General features: G+C 42.4%; 1 protein-coding gene across 1 annotated transcript; it reads left to right on the top strand.

Annotated features, from left to right (window-relative positions):
- The first annotated feature begins 3,579 nt into the window (after positions 1-3,579).
- On the top strand, positions 3,580-20,638 carry tdrd6a (tudor domain containing 6a). The gene is given in 18 exon segments (XM_078275421.1): positions 3,580-8,769; positions 8,771-9,080; positions 9,285-9,340; positions 9,465-9,545; positions 9,684-9,729; positions 10,034-10,113; positions 10,275-10,326; positions 10,529-10,596; positions 10,692-10,827; positions 11,189-11,262; positions 15,358-15,415; positions 16,739-16,800; positions 17,520-17,595; positions 17,727-17,779; positions 17,869-17,932; positions 18,181-18,248; positions 19,586-19,643; positions 20,456-20,638. Coding segments are annotated over 18 exon segments (6,609 nt in total). The 5' UTR covers positions 3,580-3,594; the 3' UTR covers positions 20,548-20,638.
- The last annotated feature ends 1,104 nt before the right edge of the window (positions 20,639-21,742 follow it).

Raw genomic sequence — 21,742 nt, 5'->3', positions numbered from 1 at the left:
ACATGTTCCAGCAGGAATGTGACTCATAATTTGGGAGCAAATTGGCAACATTTGCAGCCAAGATTAGAGCTTTCTCTACCATGAGCATGTGGCTACATGTATCGGTGTATGTAACGTAAACACTGCAGTAGCGGGCCTGCCTGGAGCAGATTATCATATAGAGAAAACCCAGCTCGGTATAACATGATGCAGAGCCGAGAGTAGAAAAAAAACACTTGAAACCAAAGCTTTAAAAACAGTTGGAAATCTGAGGTTTAAGCTCACAGGAATTTCTTTTAAATGCGGTTACCTCATTATTTGAAGCTTCGGCCACGTTTAACGTTAACATCCAAGATTGTAACATTATAGATATGACAGGAAATGCAGAAAAGCATAAAGAGGCTTCTTTTTTTTGTAACTTACATTTTTGAGTTTTCACATGCATATAGACAAAACAATACAGCAAATAAGGAACACATTAAAATAACAATAGTAATAACTCTGTCGATGATCCACTATTCCATTCGGCATTTGTTCAGTTGGTGTCACGTCTCATATAAATGTTCCATTTTTCCCAGTTCTTTTCAAATACATTCTCTTTGACTCTCAAAGGGTATGTCAATTTTTCCATAACAAAGATTTCCTTGACAATTTCCAACCACTGGTTCTGTTTTGGGATATTTACATTGAGGCAGTTTCTTGTGACCACTTTCTTACTGGCTGCAAGTAATACTTTAGTCAAGTACAGATCTTTCATTACAACCTTCTCAATGTTCCCAAGGTACATCACTGGACAAGTATTTGGGATTTCATATCCCAAAACATTTTTTACAACTAAATTAACATTTTGCCCTTTCAGTATGCCCTCATTTTTGTACAGTTCCAGATGATGTGTGCATGGTCTGCTTCCACACTCCCACACAGTCTCCAGCAGTTTTGTTGTATAGCGAGTTGCCCTATATTTTATGTTTGGTGTTATAAAATAGCGAGTCAGGTTTTTCCAGCAGAACTCCCTCCATATTAATGAATTTGTAGATGTACATTGTGTCTCGCCCGTGATACCATTCCTCCTCTTGTATTTGGATCTTTAGTTCTGTTTCCCATTTTGCTTTTATAGTGTTGATTCCCCCCTGCTCTCACCCAAAGCTTGATAGAAAGCAGAGATGGACCGAGACCCCTTCTGTTTGTATGAATCCATAATGACGCCGATCATCGATTTTATTTATAGTTTCAACTGGCCTTATCTCTTTTGTGAAATAATCTCTTAACTGCATGTACCTATAGAAATCTTTGTTTTCGAGGCCGTATTTGTCTTTAGATCTTGGAAGCTTAGAAATTCTCCACCTGCTGAAACTGTACATATTGCTGTCATACCTTTTTGTGCCCATTCTTTGAATACTGGATCATACGTCCCTGGGTTAAACTTTTAATCGTTCACGAACCACCTCAGAGTGCACATATCCCTCTTAAGTTTGTATTGTCTTACTACAACGCTCCATATTTCTAGTGTAAATGCTACTATTGGGTTCATAGCATGTCTCAAGGCACCTATCAAATGTTTATCCCCCACCAATATCTGGGTCTGATAGCCCTGTATTTCCCTCTCCATTTCTTTCCATTTAGACTCATAGTCAGGTCTACACCAACAGGCCAGAGGTCTAAGTTGAGCTGCATAAAAATATTCTGTAAGGTTAGGCAAAGCCATTCCCCCTTTACTTTTAGGCAGTTGAAGTGTCTTAAATTTGATTCTTGTTTTTTTACTATTCCAAATGAATCTAGAAATCATCTTGTCCCAGGATATAAATTTGTTTTGGGGGATATTAATTGGAAGAGCTTGAAATAAATATTATAAATAACAATTTAGGTAGAATATTCATTTTGACCGTCTGTATTCTAGCACTGAAGTCTAATGGAAGGGTATAAAGAGGCTTTTTTAAGGAGATAGTCTGCAGACATTTCTTGTGTAAAAAAAAAAAAAAAAAAAACATGTATAGGGTCTTTTAATTGAATATCATCTTGACAGAGAAACAGTTATGTAACGATCTCTAACATTTATGGTAAGATTCTTACTATATGTGTAACTGTATAATTTACATTTGGTACGCGTCTTTGCAGAAATATTTTAAGAATACCAAGAAGGCAAAAATGTATATATGGTAATAGAATTGCACATCCAATGATTACATCTAAATAAATGGTATCCAAGTACCTGCATTCAGACTGTTGTAATGCTTTAAGCATATAACCCATTGAAACATTAACCATCATAAAACATTATTTCCAGTGTTATCTTTTTGCATTTATGAATTACACTGCAAGTTGACACCAAGGTGTAGACTAAACTGCCCTAAGCATTTTAATGTCTCTTAACACAGTAGAATACACTAATCACTACAATAAGTACGACTTGACAAAGTAGGCTAACTATTTAAAAGTCAGTTTATGGCCTTTAGGCTCTTTCATTACAGATCAAAAACGCACACAAACACACAGGCTGCTCTGTGTGTGCTCCCAGTTGTAGACAGTTCCGTCCCTTATTGGTTGAGCCGATACTAAAGAATATAAATGTATAATTACTTTAGCTTACTAGTGCAGTTAGCAAACGCAGACAGCTCCTCCAACGGACGACGGCACGGAACACACCGAACAGACTCGAGTCGCTGACCTCGCCAGACTGTCCAACGGCCGATTATCGGCCCGGTGTGTAACTGCCATAACTAGGATGTGTAACGTCGCTTGACTGTGACTGAGGCACCTGTCACGTCAGCGTCTGAGGGCTGTTGCGCTGCAATGAATGGGGGCGAGCTGGGCGCTCCTTGGCCTCCAGATGAAGATTCCTCATCTGATGAAAATGACGAGTCATTGATCTCTCCCTGATCCGATTCACCCTCACTCATGTCCAAATCTAGCTTGTGATATGGTAGCCGCCTTGTCAAAAGACGTTTTAAACAATACGCGTTGCTAGGCGACCGGCCGTGTTGTGAATGCTGAGCGCAGCGGTATACAGTGGGGGTAAAGAATTACCCGCTGGCAGTTTTAGCTATAAATGATCATCTTTTTATTTTCTTTTTAAACCACACCCCCCATAACTCACTAAATGATTAATGAACCCATTTGAGGAAAAGTAATGGACTGAGCAATAAAGGGGTTATATAATAACAGTAACATGCATTTAAAAATGCCTTTCTAGTGTTAAAATAGCTATTGTGGGAAGAGCTGAACAATAAATTGATTAATCGATAGTTGATTCTTAATATTTGTTATAGCAAAAATATCAAACATTTCTTTCTGACACTTATCTAATGTGTTGCTTTTTTTGTCCCATGTGATGGTAAACTAAGTATCTTTTGGAATGTTGGTTAGATAAAACAATTAATTGTTGTCATTTTGTGTTTATGAAATTGTAATCATTTTATTGATCCAATGATTTTATTGTGGGGAAGTTAGCAGATTAATAAGGAAAATGTTTTGCATCCCTAATTGTTATGTCTTTTTAAAATGCAGGTGAACAATAATTCTGTGTGTGTGTGTTTTTCCAGATAACCTTCAGTGCTCAAACGTCTGTTGATGAGAGGTGACAAATCATGGGAAGCTGCAATTCATGAAACTGCCAAAATGTCTTCAATCCAAGGACTCCCTACACGTGGGTCAGATGTAACAATTCTCATAACCAGTACTCCCTTGCATCCCCAATGTGTGCTTGTGGAGTTTTGGGGAACATTTTGCCAGGAGAGGACAGCAGATTATGAGTGCCTTTCCGAAGACATTCAATCGCCTGGAAACGCATTTCAAGAGTTTGAAGGAAATCCTGGTGACCAGTGCTTGGTTCAGATCGATGGTACTTGGTACAGGTCCCGCATAGTCTCAACAAATGGCTCGAAATACAGTGTGTTCCTTATCGACAAAGGAAAGACGTGTAGCACCACCACAAGTAAGCTTGCCTGGGGTAAGAAGAAGCACTTCCACCTGCCACCTGAAGTTGAATTCTGTGTGCTAGCTAACGTGTTGCCAGTCTCGCCTGACAACAGATGGTCTCCTGTGGCTCTCGAATTTCTGAAATCTCTCTCCGGGAAGTCTGTGAAGGCACGTGTGCAAGATGTACTGGTGGCGCACAGAACAGTTCTCCTGCACATCCCTTGCATATCCAAACAATTGTATGAGATGGGAATTGCCAAGAAGCTGTCTCCAGATGCGTTTCATGACTTTGTTCTTAGGTCACTGCAGTCCAACAGTGGGGCCGAAGTGGCTCCAGAGACTCGGATCTCCGTTGGAGCAGGCGAGCGACTTCACAAGAAAGAGGTCTTCATGTACCCTGAGCTGCCAACAGGAACTGTGGAGACCGTCATAGTCACAGAAGTGACAAATCCGCAGCGGATCTTTTGTCAGTTGAAGGTCTTTTCGCTGGAGTTGAAGAAACTCTCAGGGCTAATCACACAGTGCTGTGAGGGCAGAATAACCAATTGTGTCGTAAGTCCAGAAATGATTGGGTTTCCGTGTGCTGCAAGAGGAAGTGATGGCAGGTGGTACCGCTCTGTTCTACAGCAGGTATTCCCAACCAACAATGTGGTGGAAGTGTTGCACGTTGACTATGGAACAAAAGCGCTTGTTCAAGTGGAGAGTGTAAGACCACTGGCTGCAGAGTTCTTCAGGATGCCCGTTGTGACTTACGTCTGTTCCCTCCATGGAATCCTTGACAAAGGGGTTGGATGGACTACCAGCCAGATTGACCATCTCAGGGCCCTTCTCCTTCAAAAGACAGTGATTGCCAAATTTGAGTACCAAAGCATCTTTGAGGGCGTTCACTATGTCACCCTTTATGGGGATGAAAACACAAACATTAACCGCTTGTTTGGTTCCAAGGAGAGCTGTTTCCTGGAGAGTGAAAAAACACATGGAGATTATGCCATCTGTAACACTGCATACAGCCAACAGCGTTCGGCTCAGCTGGAGAGTGAAAAAACACTTGAAGATTATGCCATCCATCGCACTGCATACAGGCATCAGCGTCCAGCTCAGCAAGAAGGAAATCAAAGAAAGGTGTTAACTCCTGGAAAGGATGCAGAGGAAAAAGAAGGGAAAGGAATAGTAGGGAAGTTGCCAGCTGAAGACCTTGCTCTCAGTTCATCGCATGTGGCAGTTGTTCAGCACGCATCTGACCCATCACAGTTTTGGATCCAGACACAGAACTATGCAAATGAGTTGGATCAACTGATGGATAGTATGTACCATCTATACAAAGATTCAGTTACCACAAATCTGGTGAGAAATCCAACTGTTGGGCTCTACTGTGCTGCCAAGGCAGCCGATGGGGAGTTCTATAGAGCAACTGTGGCTGAAGTTGGTGAGACAAAAGTCAAGGTGTTCTTTGTTGATTATGGAAACACTGAAGTGGTTGACAGGAGTAACGTCTATACCCTCTTTGATGAGTTCAGAAAGCTGCCATGTCTTGCACTGAAATGCAGCCTGGCTGGTGTCAGGCCGAAAGATGGAAAATGGAGTCAAAGTGCATGCAAGTTTTTCATCAAAGCGGTTACAGATAAAGAACTAACTGTACATGTGATGGCAAAATACAACAAAGGCTATGTTGTCCAACTAACAGACCCTCAAGCTCAGGGAGAAAAAGATCTTAGTACACTGATGTGTAGTTCTAGCCTTGCTGAAAAGGCTGAAACACAGAGACAACCCATAGCTCAAATGACCACGCAACCTGCTATTCCACCACAACTCCCAGATGCCAGGCTCTTAGGTATATACAGGAACAAAATAATGCCTTCACAAGCCCTAAACATAGTTGGCCCTGCCAGTACTGAAAGAATTACTATATTCAAGGAGCACATGTTTCCCATCGGAAGTGTCCTTGATGTCTGTGTGTCCTACATCGAAAGCCCAAATGACTTCTGGTGCCAACTAGTACAAAATGCAGGGCACTTGAAATTGCTCATGCAAGACATACAGGCTTATTATGCAGGCAGTGAGTTTCAGCCCCTTTTGGAAACCGCTTGTGTTGCTCGCCACCCTGATAATGGAATGTGGTACAGGGCCATGGTAATTCAGAAACATAAAACACCTGACGTGGATGTGTTGTTTGTTGACTACGGCCAGACGGAGACAGTGGCCCTCTCTGACCTGAGGAGAATCGGCCCACAATTCCTTGCTCTGCATGGCCAAGCTTTTCGTTGCAGTCTCTTAAACCCTGTTGATCCCACGTCTGCCATAAATGAGTGGAATGAAGAAGCAATAGCAAAGTTCCACAGCTTTGTAGAAACAGCGGCATCCAACTTAGTGAGTTTAAAGGGCACCATATATGCGGTCATGTACAATGAGCAGAAGATTGTTTTCAACATTGTGGATCTAGAAACTCCATTCGAGAGTGTCTGCACCACTATGGCCAATCTAGTCAAAAGTGCTCCTCCCAAGAAAGCTGCTGGGCCATCTTTCCGTCTGGACACATACTATTTCTCAACCCACAACGTCAAAGTTGGAACCGAGGAACCGGTTACAGTGACATGCGTGAACAATGTTAGTCAGTTCTACTGCCAGCTCGAGAGGAACGCTGATGTGATAAAAGATCTAAATGTCAAAGTGAGCAATCTCTGTCATCAGCTTGAAAATGTAAAGCTCCCGACAGTCTTTGGAACTTTGTGCTTTGCAAAGTACACTGATGGGCAGTGGTACAGGGGACAGATCAAGGCCACAAAGCCAGCGATTCTGGTTCACTTTGTGGATTATGGTGACACCATTGAGGTGCAAAAATCTGACTTGCTTCCAGTTCCCAGAGAAGCTAATGACATCATGTCTGTGCCTGTGCAAGCAGTTGTGTGTAGTCTCGCTGATGTCCCTGCCGATGTTCCCAGGGAGGCGAACAGCTGGTTTGAGACAAGTTCTACGGAATGTACATTTCGAGCACTAATAGTGGCCCGAGAACCTGATGGGAAACTGCTGGTTGAACTGTATCAGGGAAATACTCAGGTTAATTCAAAGATCAAAAAGTTGTTTCGGATCGAGATGCACACAGAAGACAAGGTTGTCCACCATGGTAGGAGAGCACTTGAGGCTCCAGCAAATCGTACACAACAGACTCCAAAAGTTGTCCCACAGCAAACTAAAGAAATGGAAGATCACACTCAAACTATCAAGAAAAACGTCTCCGCCACAAAAGCAACGCGTCAAATGAGGGATGCCGACATGAATCTGCAGTCAGCCCCAAAGCCTTTACGCAACGCTCCGTTAGAGCTGTACAGACCTCCACACCAAAGGCAGTCAGGTAGAGCGACACCAATTAACACAGGAAATGGTTCTGAGCCGGCCGGTGCCTTTATCACACCAGGAAAAGAGTGTCTTTCTACAGAAACGAAACTACTCAAGTCCAAATCACCTGGCACAGAATGCCAGACGGAAAGCAATGCTGAAAAATTCCCTAAACTTGCAGACCTGCCATCAAAATCTATCGCATCAGATATGGAAGCAGAGGTTTATGTCTCGCACTGCAACAGCCCTTTGAGTTTTTATGTGCAACTTGTCAGAGAGGAGGATGAAATATTCTCCCTTGTGGAAACTCTAAATGATCCTCAATCCACCCCACAAACCAACGACGTCAAAGACTTGCGACCGGGTGACCTTGTTCAAGCAGAGTTTGCAGATGATTCCTCGTGGTATCGAGCAGTTGTCAAAGAGATCCACGGCAAAACGATGGTTCTTGTCGAGTTTGTGGATTTCGGAAATACGGCAAAGATGTCAATTTCCAAGATAGGCCGACTCCGAAAGACTTTCTTGCAACTTCCAATGTACAGCACACACTGTATGCTGAGCGAGGCTGCGGGTCTTGGAAAAGAGCAATTGCTTGACCCAGAAGTGGTGTCGGCTTTCAAAGAAGACATCGGCGATGGGGGAGAAAAGGTGCTCAAATGCCAGTTTATCAGGCAGTCAGGATCTGTGTGGGAAGTCAGTCTTGAAGACAGTGGCGAGACTGTCAAGTGTAGAGCACCCACTAAATGCTCAACTAATGGTTTTGAAACTGCCCCAGAAAAATTTGAACAAGTCGAGAAAAAACCTGGCCAGAACTCTGACACCAGGAACGCGCCAGAGAACTCCGAGAAATTGTTGCATAACCCTTGCTCTGTGCGTTACCACCAACAAGAGTTTTTGGAGGGACGGAAGTTGGAGGTCTACATCACCGCTATAAATGATGATCAGACCTTTTGGTGTCAGCCTGCGGACTCGGAAGAGCTTGATAAGATAACTTCAAGTGTCTCAGAAGTGGGAGATGCAGCCGATCGCAAACCTGTTGACCCAGGCTCTCTCTCCCCTGGCAGCCCATGCATTGCTCTCTTTTCAGACGACGATTTTTGGTACCGTGCAGAGGTCGTCGACAAAGATGGAGATGAGCTGTCCGTTCTCTTTGTAGACTATGGAAACAAGTCCCAAGTCAACGTTACAAATGTGAGAGAAATGCCCCCTGACCTGATGGAAAGTCCTCAACAGGCATTTTTGTGCGAGCTTGAAGGCTTTGATGCGTCACGTGGATCCTGGGACAGTGGAGCAGTAGATGAGTTGTCAGCGCTCACAGCAGACGGAGTGTTACAGCTGACTGTCACCAGAGTAACAAGAGCAGAAGGACGCATCAAATGCCTTGTGCTGATGGAATGTGAGGGCCAGGTTCTAAATGAAGCACTGAAAACCTGGTGGAGGAGCTCCACGAGGGAAAACGAACCTGGTGCAGTTGGACCCCCCGAGGATCACCTTGAGTGTCCCAAAGGCCAAGACCTCGATACCGCTGATGCTTGCATTCACCCCTCGGAGAGACCACGGTGAAGAGCAGAGCACCGCCGAGTTTGCTGACGCCCACGCAGATGTTTTGCCATGTGATAGTGGCATAGATGAAACCATGTTTCCTCCACTTACTGACAAAGGTGACCAAAGTATTTTGATCGTGAGCTGTGACAAGAGTGCAGTGGAAACGGAACGAGGCACTGAAGAGGAGGGCTTTTCGCTGATGGACATTATAGGGCCAGATGACTTGAGTTCTCCATTGGACGAGTCTCTGCTTGGAGAGGTTAATGCCTACAGCATGGAAAGCAGCTTTGACATCATTCATTTTTCTGGTAAGCAACACATTAATTCCTTCTTTTACCTTTTTGTTTGATTAAATAAGTAGCTAAAAGTAAATTGGTAAATGGAAAGCATGTTAATATGGGTAAAGTAATATTGTAATTCAATTGGGTCACCTCACCACTGACGGTCACCTGTTAAACCGTGGTCAGGGATTGTGTTAATCATTTTTAAAAGAATTATCTTTGCCTTTCCAGATCCGACTGAGGAAAGAGATGTCAGCGAGAATACATATTTTACCAGTACAACAACAGCGAAAAATGGTAAATTGTGCGACAATGACTTTTGCAAATAGTACGTTGGTGTGACGGTATACTGGAGTACATATGGGTAAACAGACTTGATGAAATCTAATTGGTCGATGCGTTCTTCCAAAGGTTTCCCGTGAAGCTCTTCGTCCCAGGGAGAGCATTGATCTGCCTGAGACGCATGATAACCTTTCTGAAGACTTGAATCAGGTACAGGCAGTTGTTTGTATTGCGACACACTGTACATAAAAGGACACTTTGTCCAAGAAATAAATAGGCCTGCTTCTTTTTTTCTTTTCCGATGTACCTCATTTTTGAATTTCTTGGTTTTACTTATTCATCTTGTAGAATCAGACTGAATTGGTGCTGCCCTCCTGTGTGCTTCCTGCGTTGGGTGAGGCATTCCATATTCTAACCATGCACATTGTAGGCTTAGGCTTTTAAACTATCTGTATTTTTTTAAGGCAAGCTATCACATTAGCATACAACACACTGTAGCTTTAGGTAATTAAAAAGAAAAGACAGAAAATTGGAGTGCGTCTTTGCTTTAAAGGCAATAGTTAAAAAGTAGTTAAATAAGTAGTCACACTCAACAAAGGGTATGGTATTGAAGGTGAAAATACATTTAAATAGCTAAAATAATATATATGTGTGTGTGTGTGTTCTTAAATTACTGTATTTTGTGATTATCTTCATAGACGTTCCTACAGAGCAGGAAATTGGCAGTGGAGGTGATGTCCCAAAGGAAGAGCTGCCATGTGTTACCACACATGCTGAGGTAATGTTACGGAAATACAGTATTTTGGATGGTGGTTCTTCCTTTACTTTTTAACCATAGTCCGTAATGATGACTACAGTACCAGTGTACTGTATGACCGTTTTACAAGACTCATTGACATAGTGTGCATGTCAGTGATGGATAATATGTTCTGTTCATAGAATGACTTGACTGGAGAGGAGACCTTGGCTCATCACCAGGATACATATTCAGGTTTAATGACATTATCTCATTGTTTGACATATTGCATTGTTGCTTTTATTTTGATTTAGCATCTATGTGTACATACTGTGTGTGCAATACAAATGGAACAAGGTAAACATGAGCACAATGAACACACATTGGTAGGAGTAATTTCTAGTCTTCGGTCGACACGTTAGTTGCTTATCTAAACAATCGGTCTTTGTATCTGCAGCCCTGCTAGCTGACTCTGACACAGCAGACAGTGAGCTGCAGACCTGCACAGCTCCCTCTCAAGATTCGGTAAAAGATTTGAATCCAACTAATTCTAAAATCAAACTGCAAAAGAATTGAAAATAAACTCTGACATGTTGACAAATGTCTTTATGGCTGCTCAGGTTGACGGAGTTGTAGAGGTCCCGTGTTCTGTTGAAGAAGCGGTGACCTGTTCGGTTGAAGAAGCGGTGACCTGTTCGGTTGAAGAAGCGGTCCCGTGTTCTGTTGAAGAGGCCTGTTTGACAGACGTCTGCACAGGTATCAGATTTCAGTGGCTTCTGAATGAACAGCTAGGGGTGCACGATTTAGAAAATGTCACGATTCGATATTGATTTTTAGGCTCAACATTCCATTCACAATCGATTTTCGATTCAAAAACGATTCTCGGTTCAAACATCGATTCACAGTATGTAAATGTAGTTACTTCTCCCATGTGATTGCAGTAGACATACAATTTAAAACATAAAAAAAAATGTAGAATTCTATGAATTGATTTTGAATCGGTAGGGCTTGAATCGTGATACGAATGTGAATCGGATTTTTGGCAGTGGCTGCAGCATCATTTCTTTGCATGCACTGTTATCAATGATTTGGCTTTTTTTCCCCCTTTGCACTGCAGAGCCAAATGAGCCAAGTGGCGACGACAAAGTCACCCGTGCCAGATATCTCGGCAGTACCACAGCAGAGGAAATGGTAATTTGCTTCAAAAGGTCATCGGCATTGTTTTTATACTGGCTTTCAGGCTTTGTGGTGTAGTTGCAGCTCAGCGTGGGTAGAACACAGGCGTAATTTGAAACTTAAGGGCGCCTTCACATCAGGGGACCCGGGCTAGGGACGGGTGTGAAAACCAACTGTACCAAAACACAAAAGTGGACTGCTATTTAATGCGACTACGAGGACTTTTTAACCAGTTATGAAACGAGCTAAATTTAAAACTCGGGCACGGAACTAATCAATTGTACCTAATGTGAAAACGCCCTATAAATCAGGGGTGTGATTCTTCCGGATAAATCCGGAAATCCGGCTTTTCCGACCTGAAAATGAGGCTCTCGTAAATCATGGAAATCCTGCAATCGTTGCGGAAGGTTATTTGAATAACAATTTTGGACGTGTGGGGGCGAACTATCTTCTTAGCTGAAGCCGACAACGGGACAATATTTTTATTGATGACGTTGAGAAGTTGCAGTGAGGAATATTTTAGGAGCACTATTTTCAGCAGTGCAGGGAGGTAGTGGCACACACTAATTTAGTGTTGAGCCGGGAAACATGGCTAAAAGAGTTCTACAGCGAACAGTCCGGCAGTTGTGGCAGACGAAGGTCCAGTCGGGAGTTTGGATAGAGAGTCCACTGAAGTCCACTGTGGTCTGAAGGGCTAATCCTCGCTAGATCACTAGTTAGCGGTAACCGTTAGCAGATCTGCCAACATGTACGCATTTTTCGTACTCATTTGACCCTTAAGTACGCTTGTACGATTCGCTGCTCTCTAGGTACGCATTTTGTTGCATCTTTCATTTCGCCGGTTTCAGTTTCTATGCAATCTACATCTATGACGTCGATTCTGCCGCTGAGCCACAGCGTAAGTGGACTGAAAAGCGTTCGGCCAATCAGAGCGCTGTATTTTAACCCTCCGCCCACCTGCCCCTCCTAGCCAAATGCTAGAAAATGCTAAAAAAAATGTTTAATTCAATTCAGTGCCTCAAGCAAGCCAGGCTGTCCGGATAACTGTAGGCTTGCATGCCATGGCTGAACCGCCTCAAAAAAAGGTTCGGAAACCACAGCGATTTCTTGACAGCTATCGGGAGAGATGGCCTTGCCTCCACATGTCCAGGCTACCTCATCACGCGTTCTGCACCGTGTGCAAGACGGACATCGATATCATTCACAAAGGGACAACAGGTAACGAACACGGTCCCACACGCAAATACTGAGTCGGGTATGGCTGCAGCCTGGAGACCTCCTGTCTCATGCCTCCCATGCCCGCTAACTTATCTGTGACTTAATTTAGAAAATAATTCACGATTCCGTAGGCTATTCTGAACATCTGAATTTACCGTTGTATTCTGAACATCTGAATTTACCGTTGTATTCTGAACATCTGAATTTACCGTTGGACATGCCCAGGCATGAGACGGGAGGAGCATGAGACAGGAGGTCTCCAGGCTACAAGCCAAGCACTCTTGCAAATACTCCCCACCCACCCCCGAAACATAATGATATTAAAAATAAAAGGATGATAAAAAACATGTTCATAGTGTCAGTAGGCTAACCTATCACACCCGGCATCCTTCCCATTAGTTGGGGGCAGTTAGAAAAATGGTGGAATGGCTAGAAAACTAGAAGGTTTTAGACCAGCCAGGTGCTGATTAATGTAAGATAAAGGTAACAGTTAGGCTATTTTTTAGCCTAATTGAATTTATGAACCTAAATAATGACATATACATAGCATACAATAGGGCTATTTGCTATATTTTACTGACATAATGCCCATGTCAAGTCACCCATGTCAACCTTTTAAAAGCCTATCTGAAAATATCTGACCCATGTTATTTATTAGCCTATAATCGTGTCTTTGCCAGGCTTCAATCTTGTGCTGTTTTAGTAGATGCTGTAGGCCTATTTAAAGTTGCTTTATGAGTAAATCATTACTTAGACTACTTCATTTTCCTTCAGTAATCAGAAGATGGCTATGTGTTAACCTGGTCTGACTCTCATCTTTAACACAGAAGTACGTAGGCCTATTTATTAGCTCACTCCACCTCCTATTGGCTAGACTAACAAAAATATATGGGCACAAAATATTGGACAGAATATAAGAAAACATTTGTGTAGTTTCACTACACCTACAGCCATTCATCCACTCCATTCCTCTACACAGTAATAATTTATTGTAATCTAGGAGGTAGTGATGAGCCAAACAATGTATTTGAATATAAATTACATGTATCTAGATTTCCTGTGTGTGTGTCGTAATTCATAATATTTGTAACAATATGCAGGAATATGAACTAACCTATCATAATCTCCTCCACCTACATTTTCAGATTGCACACGCCATGTGTATATTATGGTGTTAGGTATCTCATAGGTTTCTCACTGGTGGGTGGGCAACGGTGGAGCGTACATTGGCGGTGGGCTGCCGGCGCGGTGGGGGGTTTGGCAGGTCTGCGCTAGTCGGGAGGTTGACAGCTAACGTTAGCCAGCTGAAGCTAACAGTCGATCGATGGTGAGTAACGTACGTTACACAGACTGGTAGCAGCACAGAGTCCAGAGTTGATAAGTGGAGGGGGGGGTAGAAAGGTGTTGAGAATGACCAACACCTAATCTTAAACTTAGGCTACTTAATTTACTACGACCCAATCGGAGGTTACTTAAATTGGGACGTTCAGTCAAAATCAAGCACGTCACCTTCAAACGGGATCTCTGTTTGCAGGGTTCAGGCTGTACCGGACCCTCCCGGTGATCATGCTGCTCTGGGGGACCGGCTGCGCAGTGAGAAGCCACTGCTGACGGGCGCAGAGCTCTGCCGGAACTCCGACTGCTGTCTGTCCGCGCGGCCGTCTGACGGCATCAGTATTAAATTGAGACAGTTTCATTACCGGTTAAAAACGTCTCGTTATCGCGTTAAATAGTATTCTTATTCGGTACAGTTGGTTTTAACGCCTGATGCGACGTGTAGGCCTATAGGAGTACACATGAAAACCCTGAACAAGCAGCGTCGCTCTGCTCCGTCTTTCTGCTGTGCCCCATTCACGTAGTAGTTTTACACTATGAAGGTTAAACTCTGCAGTTAATCCGCGGTTCACATGTATGTATGAACTGTGGTGGTCCGTTACACTGTAGGCTATATTCAACCTCACTGATTAAGTAGTCTAAGTCAATCCTACATTTTTCAACTTGGGAGCAAAACATGCTCCTTGGGTGGGGGGGAAGTGACCATAAAGCCCTGTTCATGCTAATTAAACAACTGGACTTTGGGGTCCAGTGTTGTCGTATCCGGCCCATGTCCCGGATGTGAAAGCCCCCTTACTGGACTACTGAATATAATAATATTCCATTATATTTTGAATTGTTACCTGCCACCAGAATTTTGTGATTTCCTTGCAATAAATATTGACATTTTTACCATAAATTGGTGCCTAAAAATGTATCAGAATGCAGGCATTGAAGTCTTTTACCCTGAAAATGGTAGGTAATGCAATGTGTAATCAAGTGATGACTGATTAACAGTAATGTAAATGCTAAATGCCCTAATATCTGTTGATACTACAACAATGCAAAGTATAGGCTCTTAACCTTGCAGTTTTGCACATATCATGTAAGACTCAATTTCTCCATTTCTTTGCACAAAACTATTTTTCAAAAATAAGTAACCCCTGCATACAATGTTCTATGCGAGTAATAATGGTTCCTGTCATTGAATTTTGGGCGTTTCATTCAATTTTATAGCATTTGAAAAAAAAAAAAAAAACATCTGCTAGTATTGAGTTGCATTCATTATAGCTTGAGAAACAAAAAATGTTATCAAGAAACGCAGAAAAGGACTGGAACGAATTTGTGTATGAAAACGCCATTTTAGTTAGAGAGTACGACATGATTCTGTTGCACTGACAGAGGTGGCGCTGTGGAAATATACAGTACATAATACTGAATTTATCAGGACAAAGGGAAACAAGTTTTGAGTTGTATTAACGGGAAAGCATGTGAACTGGGAATAAAAGCCTCACTTAATTTGATTGTCTGAAATGGTCTTTCTTTACATAAAAAAAAATGCCATTTCTTAAATTGTAGGTCCAGAACGAATCATCGCCGCTTCCTTGTAGGGTGCTTCTTCATGAACAAATAATTGGTGAGTCATCTCTAACACAACATGCATAACACACCATAAGATGGTCAATAATTGCTGCAGGCTTTGGTTCCAAGGTAAACATGCTAAAATATTACAATTTGTTACAATTTTATCCACTTACCACTGGACATTTACACAGACCAGGGATGGAAATTAGCACCCGCCAAATGCGGGGGATTTTGTGGTGAATTTACCCAACCTATCAGCCACGCTGGCGGGTAAATAAAAGTTTCACTCGGACACTTTTAGAGGAGACACGCCTTCATCGGTTCGCTTAAGACGAGACAAGCCTGACAATTTTTGTTCGTTATGTAGTCGACGCGCGTCAGATGTCAGACGGGGTGCCCTAAAGTTGCAGACCGCGAGCTCACGGAGCTCCGCAAGCGGGCTGTCCGTGCAGGTGGCCATGTCGCGGGGCAACGCGAGACGGCTATTCTGCCGCCTCCTGACTGAACCCGGCGTGAGGCTCAAACATGATAAGCCATGGCTGAGTCTCCAATGTTTGTAGTCATCTAAACTTGCGCTGCTCCTTTAGTGGTCAACCTGAGGTAGATGCTATAATGTAGTCACGCCCAGCGTGAGCAAGGTCGGCGGGTGCAGGCCAGATCCAGAATTGCTCGATGGGGGCGAAAGGGTAGATGTGCTTCCAGCCCATTTCAGACTCTTACTTTTTATGTGGGTAAAACATGTTAAAAAAAAAAAAAAAATGTCGATCACAACAGAGTAGTTTACATACTTTAAAATGTGTCTGGAGTGGGACTTTAAGTTGTAATGCCACTGCCCAATGTAATAGTTTCTCTTTTTTGTGTAGCTCCTGTTCAAGTATGATCTGATAAAGTATGACATGGTGAATTATGAACCAGTAAAAGATCACAATGGAACTGGGGATGAGGATGGGTGGAGGAATGTTTGTTTAATCTGCCGTAGGGCGTAACTTTTTGATATTAATAAGCGTCCGTTACATAAAGGTCATTGCCAAATGAGTTGCTACAAAGCTAATTAAGACCATCAGCTCCACACAACTCTCTCAGTATTTCTCAGTATGACTATGTTCAGAAGATTGTGGCGTCCGGCGACTTTCCCGCGCATGAAGTGTTTATTTATTTTTTTTAATTTTATTTTTGAATCCCCCGTGTTCCTCCTTGGCTACTAGCAACTACATGGGGGAGGGGGTGGGCGGTGCACGGTCATGGAAGGCTTGTATCATGTGGACGCGCCAACAGTTTTGTTATCATTACTTAGAATTCCTCATGGGGGCGAAAGAACACTGTACAGTGTACAATGTGCAGTAGATATGGAGTCTGTTTGTGATTGTCTTCACAGAAGCTCCCTCAGAGAAAGAAATGGGAGACTTTTCCCTACAGGATGAGGCGATACATAACAAGGTAAGATGCAACCCAATTTCTGTCAAATGGAAATCCGTTTTTAAAGCAGTTTGAAACAATATTATTAGAGTATTAGGGTTGGGTACCATTCACTTTTATTTATTTATTTCTTACCGGTACGTGGAATTCGGTTCCGGTACCCAACTGTACCTTTTTTTTTTCTTTTCCCAGTACTTTTCCTCTGTAATAACAAAAAATAGTTTCAGTTGTGGTCGGTGAGCTCACTTGGTAGAGCGGGCGCACATATGCAGAGGTTTATTCCTCTACGCAGAAGGTCCAGGGTTCGAATCCGACCTGTGACGGTTTTCCTGCATGTCCCTCCCCCCCCTCCTTAGCTCAGCTTTCCTATCGAATAAAGGCAGAAATGCCCATAATAATAATAATAATAATAATCTGTTTTAATTTTCTGTCTTTTTAAATTGCTCTTTAATGTTTCATGTAAAGCACTTTGAATTGCGTTGTTGCTAAAATGTGCTATAGAAATAAACAACGCTGTCAGTTTTGAAAACTAACCGCTTTACCACGTGACTCACTGTGACTTAAACTGTGTGTGTGTGTGTGTGAAACTTGGCACCGTTTGATTTAAAGTGATTCGGTCCTCGGTAGTTCGGTCGGTACCTAAAGAAAACCAACCCTATTGCGTATCAAGCTGAGTGCTGATTTACTTTGCAGATTTCTTTCACTCAGCAGTCTGTTACTGGCGATATGTTGTGTTCTAGAATAACTCTGAGACTGAAGACGAGACCTCATCTCTTCATGAAGATGCCTCATCTTATCACGAGGATGAACTCTTTGGTTTGTTGCTATCATCTTAATTGTTTGTCAGATTCCTCTTGGATCCGTCTGCGAGTATATTTAACTTTGGGCAACGGTTGAGTAAAAACATTGCGACAGGATATCCGTTTCACCTGCCTCTGTGTTTGCAGCTCCGCCATTTCACACAGAGCCACAAGCCTACGCAGTTCCCTGTCCAGATTTGGTAATCGAGATCAACCAACGCAATTCTAAAATTAAACGCCAAAAACATCACGCCACTGACAAAGCAATGCTGTCTCTATCGCTTTTCAGAGTCACCTGGTTGAAGAGGTAACCTGTCTTGTCGGAGAGATCTGTCTGGCAGACGTCTGCAGAGGTATCGGACCTGACGAACAACAACATGTGCCAGCAGTGCATTGGGATTACATTCATTTCCAAATAAACATTTAATTAATGTCAAAATAAGTCCACTCCATTGTTTAGTTGTTGTAAAATGTTAACACTGATGTCAGTTTACACAAAGACATGCACGTTTGGCAGTACATTTAATTCCATTATTTTTCTGCAGAAACGGACCATCTTCTGCTGGGTTGTAAGCCTCATACAGATTTGTCTTAATTTCAGACTCACGACATGGAGGCAAAAGGGAGGAGAGTGAGCAGCTGGCAATGACGCCGCCCGATAAAAATGAGGTAACTGTTTGCATTCAGGGAAAAATATGATGCCTTTCGGTGGTTGAATTACTTTGAATAGAAGTCCAGAGTTGATGTCCAACCGTGTGTTGATACCTGCCTTATAGACAGAGGATGTCTGGAGGTAAAAGGTGTGTATTTGTCATGGGTATTATGTAGCTGTAGACTCAATGACGTTACATAGTGTAAATTAGGCACTGAGGACGTACTAGTAACCAGGCTTTAGTTGGATGTTTGTCACAGTGCACTTTATAGGCTGTGTGGGACCTCAAGTGCTCGGCGTAACCGAAACGCTGTGTGTTACATGGCCAGCTGTGCAGTAGATGTCAAACAAACATCAATCAGCACAAGACTTCCACTCACTCCAGTGATGCACAGCCTCCGCAGTACACCTCAATTAGGGCTGGGCTATATATCGATATTATATATCGTGATGTGTCTAGATATCGTCTTAGATTTTGGATATCGTAACATCGTGATATGGCACAAATGTTGCCTTTTCCTGGTTTTAAAGGCTGCATTACAGTAAAGTGATGTACTTTTACCAGACTGTTGTAGCTGTTCTATTATTTGCCTTTTCCCCACTTGGACAATATGTCCACATTACTGATGATTATTTATCGAAAATCTAAGTGTGAAGATATTTTGTTAAAGCACCAGTAGTCAACCCTAGAATATCGCCGCAGTATCGATATCGAGGTATTTGGTCGAGAATATCGTGATATCTGATTTTTCTCCCCATCGCCCAGCCTTAACCTCAATGCGCCGGAGCATTCAGAAGGCCCGAAAGTAGCTGATGGTTTTTCAAATACAAACTACATTTGTTATTTCAGTAATTGCTTTGCAGCTACTGAATCCGGAATGTTTTGACATGGTTGGAATCGTGAAATCGCTATCGTCGAGTGCATTATAGACTGAATCCCTGTGACGTCGCAACAATCCCTTCTGTGTCTTGACGACTGGCATTTGACATACGCTCCTTTGCATGTTGGAGACGTTGACACGTATTATTTCCATAAAGCCTATTGGCTGTGTCGGCTGACTGCCTGTGGCCCACAGCGCAAGAGGAGAGGGAGAGAGACCCCGTGCTGTTGGCAGAAGAGCTGCCCTAATGGTCTGAAGTGGCTTTTTAGAAACAAAATCACGAAGAGGGTCTGAAAAGTCGCCAAATCTATCAAGGTAGTTGCCAAGTTGGCAACACTGCTTAGAATACTGGATACGGTGGCATGTTATCCAGTCCTCTGAACATTCTTTGTCTGAGCCGGTGCACACAGATGCCCTGTAAACATCAAATCACACTTATTGTCTAAATTCAGAATTTCTTGATGATTTTTCAGGATTTCAGCGACGGTGTGCTTGAGGAAGAAATGTCATCTTCTGCTGATGACAGTTTTGGTAAGTGTTGCTATTAACAATTTATATTTATTATATCAGTTTAGGTGGAAATGTAACTCTTTTGGAGGAAAAGTAACAAATTAAGTAGTAGTGGGATACATTAAAAAGACAAGTTTCTCACGAGTCTCAAAGGGACAGTTAACCCCAAACTCAAAAATACATATTTTTCCTCTTTACCTGTATTGCTATTTAGCGATCTAATCTAGATTGTCTTGCTGTGAGTTGCCCAGTGTTGGAGATGTTGGCCTTCTCTAGGATTATAATGGAACCAGATGGCACTAAGCTTGTGGTGCTCACAGCGGCAAAAAAAATACAACTTGATACAGCAATGTCTCTTTCCAGAAATCATGACCTGAGGCACGTGACAGCACGAGATGTAAACATTAATGGCGTCCTTATCGGCAGAGCTGTAACATTAGCTCAGGTTAGCTAGCAGTATGGGTTAGCTATAAACTAATCTCCAGCAGCTAGCCCGAGCCTCTCGTCCATGAGCTTGCTCCCTTCTGTGCGGTGATATGGATGGCAGGTGTAGTTTGGTAAAAAGGAAAAAAAAAAAGTAGTTCCTACATGAAAATGCTAACAACCAGGTCTGGTAACCCGGGTCATGATTTCTGGAAAGAGAGACAAGCTAAGTGCCATCTAGTTCCATTATATTGGAGAGAAGGCAGACATCTCTGCAGCCTGTATCGCCTGTAACACTGGTCAACTCTGGGCAAAGCAATCTAGAAATTGATAAATGTCAATATGATTTGTGTTGCATTTGATACCAAATTTGATACTTTTTTTTTTTTTTTTTTTTCTCCCCCTTTTAGAGGCCCAGCTGTCACAGATAACCCACCTCTCTCTGATAATCAATGATGACTCTGCTGATATTGTGCTAGTTGAGCAGCAGTCAGAGGAGTAACCAGCCTCTGATCCCTTCATTTGCCTTTTTATCGGCAACATTCCATCAACTGCATATGCCTCAAGTTACAACAGGTTCAAGTTCTGTATTTTTCTTTGCTGCATTTGTTCTGTAAGTGCTCAATGGCATTTTTGGATTTGTTAGATTGACCTGGCAGGTCATCTTTATCCTTTGGCCCAGTGGTTAATTTCATAGTTCCTACTGAAAAAATAACCTTGTGGTTAAAAGTGGCTTTGTACAGTAATGACTGTAATACCTCAGAGTTTCAGTATCCACGTGCTTAGCCAGCGTTGGTTGATCTGTTGTGATAAACTGCCACATCATTCTTTGGGAAGTACTGAATCTTTTGTTTAAAAAGCTATAAATGGCAGATTTGAATGGTTGTCTGGTGAAATGCAGTTTTCTGTGTTTTGTGTGGATACATGCATGCCTTTAAGATATATTTATGTTGGCACAATAAATATTCCAGATTTATGGACATGAGTCCTGGAGTTTTTTTTCTTCGTTTGGTGCAGCTCAACTTTACACAATGTGTGTAAAGTTGCATCTAGGTGTTTATTTTGGTAAGAAATAACACGATCACTACCAATAACTAGTTTTAGTCAGCTGGTATTTCTACTACCAAAAATCTAATTATGATGGTATTTAATGAGCATTACACTTACACTGTCAACATTTTAACATGTTAAATGTTGCTTCAATCGCAACTTGCTTTGTTTGCAGAATTTGAAAGTCCACATTGCCACACTTTGGTTCAAGGTTGTGAAATGATGGTTTATGGCCCTGCAGAAGCAACGTCCGGTTGGTGAAACTCACCGTTACCATGGAAATGTTTACAGTACCTGCAGCGGCTAGTGAACTGCTACCACGGCTAGTGAACTGCTACCACTGAAGCCGATCGTTTATCTACATTTTTTGCCGAATCAGATGTCTTCTGGTCCCCATTTATCGTGTAGCTGGTTGCCTTGGTTCCAGGCTTAAAGCCTTTTTATATACAGTGCTGCTGATGAGTATTGGAACACATGCTAAAGTTGACTAAAAAGAGGAATAAAAAAAAAAAATCATCTTTTGGAAATTGATCTTAATGCCTTAATTGAAAAACGGGAAAAATCCAACCTTTGAGAACAGCAATTTTCTTTGTGAATTAATAATGTATCGTAAAAAATGTTCTTCCTTAAGATACAGGGGGCATAAG

This window comes from Sander vitreus, chromosome 18 (assembly GCF_031162955.1).
Source record: "Sander vitreus isolate 19-12246 chromosome 18, sanVit1, whole genome shotgun sequence".
Taxonomy (NCBI): Eukaryota; Metazoa; Chordata; class Actinopteri; order Perciformes; family Percidae; genus Sander; species Sander vitreus.
This window is presented reverse-complemented; position numbering and strand designations above follow the sequence as displayed.